The following is a 12,537-nucleotide window of genomic DNA, read 5'->3' on the forward strand; positions in this document are numbered from 1 at the left end:
GTGTCAGAAGTGCTGTACCTGAATTGCTACACCTGATAAAGTAGCTGAGACCAGCACCCTCACAGAATGCCCGTGCCAGTTCGTGAGCTGCACCCGTTTGGGGGAAGCAGGAAGAAGGGTGCAGGAACCACTCTGTACTGACTTTGCAACTTCCAGTGGATCTATCATGAATTCAAACTAAAAAGTTCAGAAAGACAAAAGCCCAAGCAGGAAACTCAGGCTCCAGGTCACTCAGATCCCAGCTCCACAGCTGATTACTTGCTGTGTGACCTTCAGTAGGTTGCTTCACCTCGCTGTGCTGCTGGGTCATATTGCTACCCCAGAGGTCTGTGAGGGCTTATAGAGCTGGTCTGTTTCCTAGTGCGGCTCTAACAGAAATACCAAGAGCAGGTGGCTTAACCAAACCAACATGTATCCGCTTACACTCCAGGAGGATGGAAGTCCAAGCTCAGAGCACCAGCTGTAGAGAAAACTTTCTTTCCGAGTTGGCTCTGAAAGGAAGTCCTGTCTCCTCTCAACATCTGTGGGCTCAGCATTCCTCAAAGCTCTCTGCATATCTTGGCATCTGGCCCTGGTCTAGGAGATTCTTAGCACAGGGACCCTGGATCCAGAGAACACACCCCTCTGTTTCTGACTTCTCTTTCTTGGTGGTCTTCTGTTCACAGATATCATGTTCAGTCTCTTTTATATCTCAAATGAGGTCAACTCCATATGCAATCTAATCCTGTAGATTGTATCCGGCCTCATTAACACAATTGCCGCTAATCCTGCCTCGTTAACATCTTACGAAGGTGGGCTGTTACAACACGTAGGATAATTGCATCAAATGACAAAATGAAGGGGAATCACATAACACTGAGCACCATGACCTAGCCAAGTGGTCACATATTTTGAGGGGACACAGTTTGATCCACAGTAGAGATCATTTCATAAAGGGCTCAGCAGGTGGTAAAGAGGCCACTACATGTAACCTCCTCCCTGGGGGACGGACAGCGGAGAAGTGGGTAAAGGGAGACGGATGGTGTAAGATACGACAAAATAATAATATTTTTTTAAATTATCAAGTGTTCATGAGAGAGGGAGGGGGAAAATGAGGAGCTGATACCAAGGGCTCAAGTAGAAAGCAAATGTTTTGAGAATGATGATGATACCATATGTACAAATGTGCTTGACACAATAGACGGATGGATGTATTGTGATAAGAGTTGTGCAAGCCCCCAATAAAACGATTAAACAAAAAAAGAGGCAACATAAGTTGTTGTTGATGAGGATGATTATGCTAAAAAGGAAGGTGCTTGGATGGTGTGGGAGGGGAGGGTGAGGGAGGTGGGGAGGAGCCAGGGCCCTCTGGGAAAGCCCACTAATGAAACCCTGCTCTGCTTTGTGCCTTGGGCGTAGCTGGGAGTGTGTGGCAGCGGAAGGGGAGGCGGGTACTCACCCAGGGTCATTCAGTACCCTTGGCCTGGGTGCTTCAAGTGCTGCTGGCTCCTAACACTGGCCCTTGTCTGCCATGCTGTTGCTCTGTCGCCCCTCCCCAGCTCTGTGGTGGGAGACAGGAACTCCTGAGGGTCCTGCACTCACTGTGTGGCACTTGGATCCCACAGCCACGTGCCCAGCATGGGCGTGAACTCCTCTTTCCCGAGGGCCTTTCTGTGCCAGGCGCCGGGTCCACGCCTTGCCACCTCATAGGGATCCCGGGAAGTAAGCACCCTAATTGCCCTGCTCAGAGGGGTGAGGGGGCAGAGGTCCAGAGAGCTGCAGCAAGTGGCCAGGGGTCCACAGGTAGTTAGAGGCGACATTCTGCCTTAGGTCTGTGGCCCCCGGGGCTGCTCTCTAAGAACTCTGATACCAGCAACCCAACCACACTTGCTAAGATACAAGGCCCCATTCTAAGACCAGCTCACTTAGGCCTCAGAATGGAGTTACCTGTGGATTCTAGTGCCATCCTTCCCAAGTACAGGTCGGGAGTAGGGGACCGTGGAGGTGGGGGTGGGGGGGTGCGAGGCACAGAGAGGTAATTCCACTTGCCTGAGATCACACAGCAAGCAGCAAAACTAGGACTGGAATCCAGACACTCAACAAGAGTATGTGCTAGCCTCCCTACCACACTTCCTCTCAGCCAGCTCCCCCTCTTCAGCCTCCCAGAAGGTTAGTGGGCTCACCCTGCCCCATGAGTCACCTGGTCAGACCTGTTTGGGATGCAGGGCGTTGGGCAGTGGTGGTAAGGGAGGAGAACTTGCCTCCCTCCTCCCTTCCCTCCCTCTGAGGCAAGGCAGAAGAGCCAACCCAAGTCCCCAGCAGTTGAATGAGGTTTGGTAATAAAGGCGTGTCTCCGGGAAAGGGTGGGCATATCAATAGTAATTTAAACTGCCCAGAAGAGAAAACATAAGGAGTGGTGTGCCTGTCTCAGTGGCCCCTGGCCGAGGAGTGTAGACGGAGCCACCGGCCCAGCTGGACCTGGAGCTAGCTCAGAAGAGGAGCCGGGATTCCAGCAAGAGAGCGATGCTTTCCAGGGCATGGGAAGACAACAGAGATGGCACGACAGGTTTCCTCCAGAGAGCCCCATCCTCCTTTGGTGTCTCGGCCAGCTCTTTAAGCCCCATGATCCCTGGGTGTTGGGCAATGCGGGTCACACCCCCCACTTCCCACAGACTGGGTCCAGAGCTGCGTGAGTCAGTGTGCATGTTGACCTCCCTGACTTCCCTTCGTGGTGGATCTTTCTACATCTTTCTAGACAATGCAAGGCTGTGGCCCCTCCAAAGTGGACAGCCGGGAACTGGGGGAGATGTCAGAGGGCGTTGAATCAAATCCCAGCTTCTCCATCCAAGGCTGCCCGGGCGTCGCCTCCCTCGTCTTTGTTCCCAAGCTCGACATGCCACCTGAGCTGGTACTGGACTCCTTTCAATCGACATGGGGCTTAAACGTCAATGACTTGTTTTAAAAGGAAACTGCATTGTTACCGAAAGCATGGATTTGATGGCTAGTTACACACACACACACACACACACACACACACACATTTCTCATATAGAGAGCAACTGGAATGTGAAAAATGTTCATCTGTGTACCAGCCAAAACCACCTCCAGATGCATGTCCCGGGCACATCCACAGAGACTGCCCAAGGGCCACACTATGGGGGTGTTCACAGTGCATGCCCAGAGTGCAAGTGCAGAGCATGTCCACAGAGCATTCCCTAAGGCATGGCCATGGTGTCCGTCGTGGACCACCTTCACAGAGCACAGCCACGGAACTGTCCATGGGATACGTCCATGGTTCACCTCCGGGGAGGACATCACAGTGGTGTCTGTAATGCATGTCCACAGACCCCATGCACATGGAGCCTGCTCTCAGAGCAGCACTTCCTTGGAGCACACCCACACTGCTGTCGGCACCACACACCTAACAGCACACATTTGTGGCCCATGACCTAGTACGTGGTGTCCACACGGCACGTTCAGGGAGCATGTCAATGATGAATGTCTGCAGGACACATCCACAGCACACTGTGTCCATGGCTCACATCCCCAGAACATGTCCTCAGAGCCCAACCATGGAAAACACCCATGAAATGCGTCCATGGCCCACACCCATGGCACAGCCACCATGCTGCCTACAGGGCATGACACAGAATGTATCCACCCAGCACCTCTACTGTGTATCCCAAGGGGCACACCCAAGGAGCACAGGCCCATGCCCTTGACCTGGCTGTGAGGATACCTGACCTCCGAGAGAGTGGCCACGCCCAAGCCGGACATCATCAGTGATGCACGTTCTGAGAAGAGGCCTGTTCTCAGGGGGGAGGGGCAGCGAGGTGTGGCCACTCAAGGATGCGTTCTGAAATCAGAGCTTCCGATTGTTGCCTTGAAATTTCACCCACACAGCACACAATTCAGGAGCCCTATCTTATCAAGAAGGGTTGTACAATCATGACGACAATCTAGATTAGAATGTTTTCTTCCCTCCTTGCACTCATCTTATTTGTGTAATTATTTTTTTTAATTTTGGCAAAAATCTACACAATGAAACATTCTCCCATTCAACAACTTCTACGTGTCTGATTCAGTGCCATTGATTATACTCTGCGTGTTGTACAACCATTGTCGATATCCCTCTCTCAATTGTTCCACCACCACTACAATGAACTCAATGCCCCGAAGCAAAAACTCTTCCTCGTTCACCCATGGTAACAATAGGGCAAGTTCAATTTCTTCTTTTTGTAAGTAGTTTTCTTGATATAATATTCACATATCATACGCTTCCATTGTTAAGTCTCTTTAAAAAAATCATTTTATTGGGGGCTTGTACAACTCTTTTTTTTTAATCGTTTTATTAGAGGCGCACAAAAAACGCATCACAATCCATACATACATCAATTGTGTAAAGCACATTTGTACATTCATTGCCCTCATCATTCTCAAAACATTTCCTCTCCACTTAAGCCCCTGGCATTAGGTCCTCATTTTTCCCCTCCCTCCCTGCTTCCCCCTTCCTCATGAGCCCTTGATAATTTATAAATCATTATTTTGTCATATCTTGCCCTGTCCGACGTCTCCCTTCACCCACTTTTCTGTTGTCCATCCCCCAGGGAGGGGGTTAGATGTAGATCCTTATGATCGGTTCCCGCTTTCTACCCCACCTTAAATCCCCTTTTTAAAGAGTTGTATATACATTATCACAATCCGTTCTAAAGTCCTCCCTGGGGCGGCCCCATCCCCACCCCATTCCCACATCAACTTTTTAATTTATTTTTTCCCATGTAGGCCCATGGGCTGGTGCTTGGCGCACAATCAGTGTCAATGACGGTGCAAGCTGGGACTTCTTGGTTCATTGCAAGCACTTCTTTCCTTCATCTTGGTCCCGGAGCCGGGGGGGAGAGGGAGAGGGTGTAAATGGTGCAGCTCTAACTGGTCACCTAAAGGCTGGTGGTTCAAACCCACCCAGCAGTACCATGAAACACAGCCCTGGCCATCTGCCGCTAACAAGGTAACAGCCAAGATCACAGCCGTCTCCTCTGTCACACACAGTGCGCTTCGACGCTTCTTCTCCCTGATTCAGGTCTGCCGAGTGAAGGCGAGGATGGGACCGTCCGGGGATTTGGCACAGTGGGCCTGATTTCTTCCTTTTCCCAAGGGTTATACCTGATACGTCTGGAAGACAACGTCTTCAGGGTCACCTGCCCCATCAAGCAGGCTGCACTCCTTCTTGCCTGTTACTCACCTTCCAGGCAAATGATGCAGCAACTCTCCAGCCTTGGCCTTGACGCTTATCCCTTCAAACCCTTGTGCTTCTTGACCTCCCTGGAAAGGCTCCTAGTGGCCCGGCTCCTTTCCCTGATCGCCACCTGTGATTCGTTTTCCCCTCCCTCTCTGACATCTCAAAACCATGAGTGCACACTGCCGACCCCCGGGGGAGTTGGGATCTCGGCCGAAGATGGCTTTTATCGACAGCGTGAGTGAGGGATCATCTGAGAAAACGGCAGCAGAGCTATTGATTAGCAACCAAGTCATGGGTGCTAGCCCGGGCCAGCAGCACAACACGAATGTGAGCTCATGTTCAGAATCAGGAGGGGCTAGAGAGATGCAAGAAACCACCCCGACACTGAGAACATGGAGTTCCCCCTCATTTTCCTGGGTTTGAAAAGCTGGATTGAACCCCCAAGCTGTGTCCGTTTTCATTTCCTGTCTCGTTGGGCCCCTCCAGTACTAGGGAGAAATACAGGGCCAGCGGGGGGCAGAATTGTGACACACTGGACAGTGGGGGCTGCCCCCGAGCTGTTCCCCGACTCGAGGGGTGACCTCATGCACTGCCTGGCCCTGAGCCTGCGGTGCCAGTGGTCACTGCGGATCGCCCCACTCTGATCCAGAGGGTCTTTATTGGCTGTCTGTCCTAAGTAGATGGCCAGGCCTCTCTTCCATCTCCCTCAAAAACAGTGGTTCCCGACCTTCCTCATGCCGCGGCGACCCTGTCATATAGTCCTTCAAGCGGTGGTGACCCCCAACCATAAAATTATTTTCATTGCTACGTCATCACTGTCATTTTGCTACTGTTATGAATTGTCACGTAAATATCTGATAGGCAGGATGTATTTTCATGATTACAAATTGAACGTCATTAAAGCACAGTGATGAATCACAGAAACAATATCATTATAGATTGTGAAATAGTTATTTCTAATGACAAAGAAATGAAATTGTGTCTTGAAGCATGGTGTAGCAAGGGTAACAGTCTTCACGCAGGTTACTCGTGTGTGGGCGTATCTGCCTGTGGGCGGACCCGCCTGGAGATGGACAGCACTGTCTCCCTTCCTAAGACCATCAGAAAGATGTGTTTTCCGGTGGCCTTAGGTGACCCCTGGGAAATGGTCGTTTGACCCTCAAGGGGGTCTTGACTGCCTGGTTGAGAATCGCTGCTCTAGAAGCTCCATGAAGAACCCTGCTGGGCAGCACAGCAGGCCCCCGGCCTTGCTGGCACACGGTGGTGGTGGTGGTGCTGGGGGTGGTCGCGCTTCAGCTCCCTTGGCTGGGAGTGGAACCCACGTCTCCTGTGGAGCAGGAGAGGATCCTGCCCTGGAACCACCACCGCCCCCTGTGGGCAGAGGAGAGGTTCAGTCCAAATGTGGCTGCATTTCCTTCCGTCGCAGACCGGGAGAGACTAGGATGTATTGGCATCCTCCACTCCTCTCCTAGAACCAGACCACTGACAGCTTCCCCGGGACCTGGGCAGTGTGAGAAAGTTACCCGGTGCCTGCTTCTCAGTGTTCAAAACTCAGACCCAAACTCCCTGCCATCGAGTGACCCTATAGGACAGCCCCTGTGGGTTCCTAAGGGCCCCTCAATCTTTAAGATGCATAAAAACCAGCTGGGGTCCTTTACGTTTGTTTACTCATGCTCTAGCATTCAATACACACAACAGACCCTTCACCAAGTTCACAACCGCCATGCAATGTCACGGTTATTCTTCTGGTTGTGTAACCCTTGTTGCTGCCCCTTTGCAAAGCTGTCAACCACCATTAACATAATAAGCGCTATGTTCCCTAAGCATCAACTCCCTTGCCCTCCCCACCCACACAGCCACTGATCATCGTCGGTTTCTGAATATTTGCTAAGTTCACATGTGAGCCTGCTACAGCATCTCGGTTTTGTAGGTCCCTCCACCGGGTGACAGGCATGTCACTGAAGGGTCCTGTTCTAGTGACCTTTCTGGCTCCACAGTTGTGGAGTTGGGCTTGGGAGTCTTATATCTAACCAGCCTCCAACTGATGGGGATGTAGCTGGTTGGTCCAGAGACCACAAGTTGGCGGGGGCGGGGTGGGGGTGGGGTGGTGGTTCCTATCCTGGTCCCAGGGACCTGTGCTCTTCCCAGCTCTACTGCCAACCAGCTGTGTGGCCTCAGGGGGGCACAGAGCCGTCTGGACTGCATTTCTTCATCTGGAAACGATTTAGACCAACAGGCAGATACAGATAGCTTACTGCACGCCAAGCGGCTCTGGGTACTTGCTGAGAAAACATAGATGAATCAGCTACAAGCCAAGCCCAGGAGGCAGCACAGGCTGGGGACCTAAAGGCCCCAAACTGTAATATTGAAAGACCCTTGCAACTCTACAGTTTTATGACTTCGTGGCAAGAATAGGGTTCTAAGATCTTTAACTTCCAGAAAGCATCTCTCTCTCCCCAAATACTTTACCAGGGACCTATCCCAGAGCCAAGTACATGATTTTAGAATCTGTAATGATGAAAAGCTCGGGAGGGGGAGGATTGCCCACCGCCCCCCACCACCACCAGGCCGCTGTTGTGTGGATCTGGGGAAAGGTGAGCCTCGGAGCAGAAAGTGTTGGACTCAGAGTGAATGACCATTCCCCAGCTAGACTGATTAGAAATAAAATCTGGGCCCCACGTTTTCCAAAGATGTCATTTTAAATGTGCGGTACTGAGTTCTCAATGTGTCACTCTGAATTGTGGACTGGCCGCCACGTGAAGAGAGTGAAAAGTCACAGGAGAATTGACTTAATATTCCACTAAGCCGATGGCGCCCACACACGATCATTTTCACATGCAACCAACACAATAGAAGGGTTAATAAGACAGTCTATACTTTTAAAAAAATGGTGCTGTGTCTTTGAAATCCAAGACGTGATTTACACTCAACGCAGATTAGTTATAAGTACTCAATGCCCGCCCACCCTGGGCTGGTGGCTGGCATGTTGGGCAGTGGGGGGGGGGTAGGTCTAAGGTGAATCATTCCATTGCAGTCCAGTGATCAGCCCTGCAGCCCCCCAGGACCCACTTCCTTCATGCCCATGACCCGTGGCTTCATTTCTGATGTACCGTGAGCCTGGAAATAATGCCATCTTCTAACTTTCTGTGGCCAGGTTGAATGGAATGACGCTCCTGGGCGAACCCTAAATCGCCTTTCCCCATCTAATTCGAAGTAGGTTGATGAAAGAAACCCCTTCCTCCCCAAAACAAAACAAGAAGGGGAAAAAAAGGAAGAGAAACTTATTTCCGCGGAGTCGACTCAGATTCATAGCGACCAGGTAGGATGTGGGTTTCCAGGGCTGCAATGTTTACAGAAAACGTAGACGGCCGGCCGCAGCCTCCTCCCTTGCAGCAGCTGTTCGTTTTGAGTCCCTGGCCTTTAGGTTTGCTGGGTCAGCAGCAGAGCACTGTAACCAGTGTACCACCACAGGCCCTTGTAAAGGGCCAACCCAACCAAGTTCCCTACCACTGGGTCCTGTCTGACTCAGAGTGACCCTGGGGGGCAGGGTGGAACCAACTGCAGAGTGGCTGGTGGTTTTGAACTGCTGACTTGGTGGCTGCCCCCTCCTGAAGCCCAGAAGAGGCCCAAAAGCCCCACAGTGAGTCCTGAGAAGGCTGGTTGGCAGCTGCGAGCCGCGTGTGGAGCTCAGCCGAGCGCCAGGCTCCTCGAACCCAAACCGAAGCCGTTGCTGAGCGGATTCTAACTCCACCGAGAAGCAGCTCACCAGTCCTTTCTTCCATGGAGCCTCGGGTGGGTTCAAACCACCGATTTTTCTCTTAAATCAAGGGCTGATCCATTTGCAACCCCCAGGGATCCCTTACACACCTGGTTAAATAGCGGGAGTCTCCACCCCCACCTTCTTTCCTTTTCCCCTCTCTGGGTTTTGCACCAAACCACACACACTGCCCCCAAAGAAGCTGCTCACTGGGAGGGAGATCAGATTCACAGCAGATCCTGGGGGCGGAAGTGCCGCTTCCAGCTTGCCTGGGAAGGTGCATCTCGCTTTTGCATTTGTTACATAAGCGGCCGTGTGACACACCTAGCTGACGGATGTCTGCAGCACACCCAGGGCAGCCGGGAACGTCACACGGGTCTTCCCTCGCAGAGTGGCCGTGTGGAAAGGAGGGCGGCATGTGGTTGTAAACCTGCGGTCCTCGAACAAGCAGAGCCAGTTCTCCGATTTTAGACGCAAGGTGCCTTCCTCCGGCAGCCCGGCCTCCAGAAAAACCAGTTTCCGACGCGAAGCACCACACCTAGGGTCATATGATGCAACTTGATATTAGCGTCTCATTGCATCAGTGTTCAGAGACCGGCGTCGTTCACGCCGGCAAAAAGCATGATAATGGGGAAGGAGGGTTGGGGGGTGGAGCGGGGCAGGGGGTGGGGTGGAGGGGGAGGAGGGGCTCGCCGGCTGAAGACAAAAGGTACTGAGTTGTCAGCGCTGTACCTAATTGGCCACACAGGATGATTTAGAGGATAAACACCCAGCCAACCACAGAGACCTGACAAGTATCAGCATGCCGCTTCCTGGGGGGAGGACTCGATGCATATTTCGGTAGAATTCTTTCCTGGTTGACGCTACTTAAGCTTTATATCAAAGCACGAAGGCTTAATCTCCCTTTTAAACAATTTTAATGCAGGGCTATTAGAAAGGCACTTTCAAAGGATGCTTCTGTTCCTTGTCTTGACCTTCCGAAAATCTTGGAAATTGACCAGTTTGGGTTTCGCCTCTTTTCCAAGATTTTTTTTTCCACCTTGTGTTCTTGGTTCCCTGGATGGGCATTCTGGTTTCTGACACCCCTTACATGTTGGCTGATGCCTTTTGGTTCTTGAGCTAATGGACCAGCTATCGGGAAGGACGGATCGCTATAGGGAAGGAAGGATCGTTGCAGAAAATCCTAGCATTCCCTTCCGTTTCCCAGAAGTGTTTTCTAAAAGGAAGCTCCTGGTGCAGTACGCCTCAGAAAAAGGGAAGCAGATGGAAATCTTTAGCAGGACACCCAGTCATAGTGAAAGCAGCCTGTCGCAGCCCAGGCGTTGTGTAAGGGACAAGTCTTACAAGTTAAAAAAAAAAAAAAAAGTCTGTTTTTAACCCCCTCCCAGAAAAAGCCAACAAGATCATATAACTGAAACCAGCCGTTTTAAAACAGAAACGTTTTATTGTGGATTGGTAAAGGCTTACAGACCAGACCAGTTTTCCATTTAGCAAGTTATACATGTTTTGTTTTACGTCATTGTTTGTAATCCCCACAGGGTAACGTCACTCATCCTACTTCTTCCTTGTGTTGTTGCCTTTCCTCTTTCCTAATCCTTCAAAACGTTGCCATTTTTGAGATCCAATGGCTGATGGGTCTAAGGCTTGCAACCCTCCCTCCTGTAACTCTTCCCCTGTAGACCTGTCCGTTGTTTGGATGCACATGAGCTGCAGGGGTGAGATCATTTTCCAGTCCTGAAGGCTGACTAAGGACCATCGCCTCAGGGGTTCCTGCAATCTCTATCCGACCAGTCGGCTGGATCTTTTGTAGGATAGTGAGTTGTGTTCCACACGGTTCTCCCACTCTGGTCGGGACCTTCTAATGTGATCATTTTCAGAACGGGTTGGTAGTGGTAGCTGGGCACCATCCAGTTCTTCTGGTCTTAGAGTGGTGGAGATAGGTAGAGGTTCCAATGGTCCAATAGACAATTGTATTAAATGTCTCCCTGTGTCTCCCAATTTTTATCACTTCTTTCCTCTGGATGGGGAGAGATTAATAGTTGCACCTTAGACATCCACTCCTAAGCCTTTCAGACCCCAGTCAATAGCAAAATAGGATACAGAACTTTGGCTTTGTGGACTGACTTATCAGTGTCTCCTGAGATCATGGCCCTGAGCCCCTAGGTCTAGCAAGGCGTTTGGTTATGTCCAAGAAATTTGTGTAACTTTGCCCTGGTATGTCTGACAGCACATTCATGGATATATTTGCAGTAATGGTAAATCCTCATGTATACATATCCTCCGATAACATATACATATTTGCGGGTACATGCTCAGCCTCACTCTGACACCCGTTCAGTATGCATGTCTAACCACACATGTACTCATAGGTCACTGTTGACTCAGGCTTTATATATAAAAGTATTTGCCTCTACGGCCTTTGACTCTTATTCTTCTCCGTGTCTTCCCCCCTCCACTGCCTTTCCAAGTGAACACCTGTCTGTCTTCTAGCCAGTGACTTCCCTCCCCTGCATCCCCGGTAACCATCAAAGAGTTTTTCTTTCTTTGTAATTTTTACAATACTAGCCCTCGATGAGCTTAGCAATGACCGGTGAGTCCATTCTGATTCGTGGTGACCCACGTGTGTCTGAGGGCCAGTGGGGCATCAAGCTTTGCCCCCTAAGGTGCCTGTGGGTGAGGAACTCCTCAGTGAGCTAGCTAGCCCCTGCCTACTTCTGACCCTAGACACAGAGCTCTTTCAGCCCTAGCCCCACGGGACATCTCCCCTCCCAGGAGGCACTGCTCAAGGCTCCAGGACTTTGTAGTACTCCTTCCTGAAAGATTCTGTTCATTTGATTTTTTAAAAAAAATTCATCCTGTAAGTTTTTCAGTTTCACTTCCCATATCGGGGCCCTTCCTGATCCCTGGACTAGGCTAAACTCCCTTGCCATAATGTTCCTACATAGGTATCATTTTACAGTATTTCCTCGCTATAGGGCCGCTAGAGTGGAATCGATTGGATGTATACAATTTCCATCACCCTTAGACAGCATGTCCCACTAGGCTAGAAATCCAGTTTTCTCAGCCCTCTAACCCTAGCACCCAGCATCTTGAACATATTTGTCAAAAATGAAAACGTCTCCTTCAAAATTAGCCTCCAGTCCAGTGCACCCATGGTCCTCGAATCAATTACTACTTAATTAAGGAACACATGAAACCTTTCAGGCAACTGCCATATAACGCCACCTCGCTACATACTGGGACACATCCGAAGGCATAAAGAACAGTTTGCTTCGGAGCAGGAGAAAAGCATTCAAATTGTACTCCTCTTTTATTCCAGTCTTTCAATTAGGCTCTACCCTTGGTGGCGGGTGCGTGAACAAAGTAACTTTTTTCCAGCGAGTGTCCTCAGGTGACCTGTCTAGACGTGCTCGGGAAAAACAATCTAGCATCATCCTAAGCTCCTAAGAGCCCTGTGACGCGTTGCACGAAAAGCCGAGGCGCGCTCCGGAGCAGGGCAGCGCGCGGCCGCGGCCCCGGGAGCTTGCAGGCTGGCGGCGTGGCGTCCGGCGCAGGCCCGGCGGGC

General features: G+C 50.9%; 1 protein-coding gene across 1 annotated transcript in view; it reads left to right on the forward strand.

Moving 5' to 3' along the window:
* Nucleotides 1-2,737: 2,737 nt before the first annotated feature.
* RCC2 (regulator of chromosome condensation 2) overlaps nt 2,738-12,537 on the forward strand; it is a 33,189-nt gene continuing 23,389 nt past the window's right edge. Inside the window, exon 1 of the mRNA XM_013005306.3 lies at nt 2,738-2,887. Within this exon, the coding sequence (XP_012860760.1) occupies nt 2,738-2,887 (150 nt within the window). The remainder of the gene's footprint in view (nt 2,888-12,537) is intronic.

This window comes from Echinops telfairi, unplaced genomic scaffold (assembly GCF_000313985.2).
Source record: "Echinops telfairi isolate 266 unplaced genomic scaffold, ASM31398v2 ScPeMD7_7457;HRSCAF=8495, whole genome shotgun sequence".
NCBI classification, from domain to species: Eukaryota; Metazoa; Chordata; class Mammalia; order Afrosoricida; family Tenrecidae; genus Echinops; species Echinops telfairi.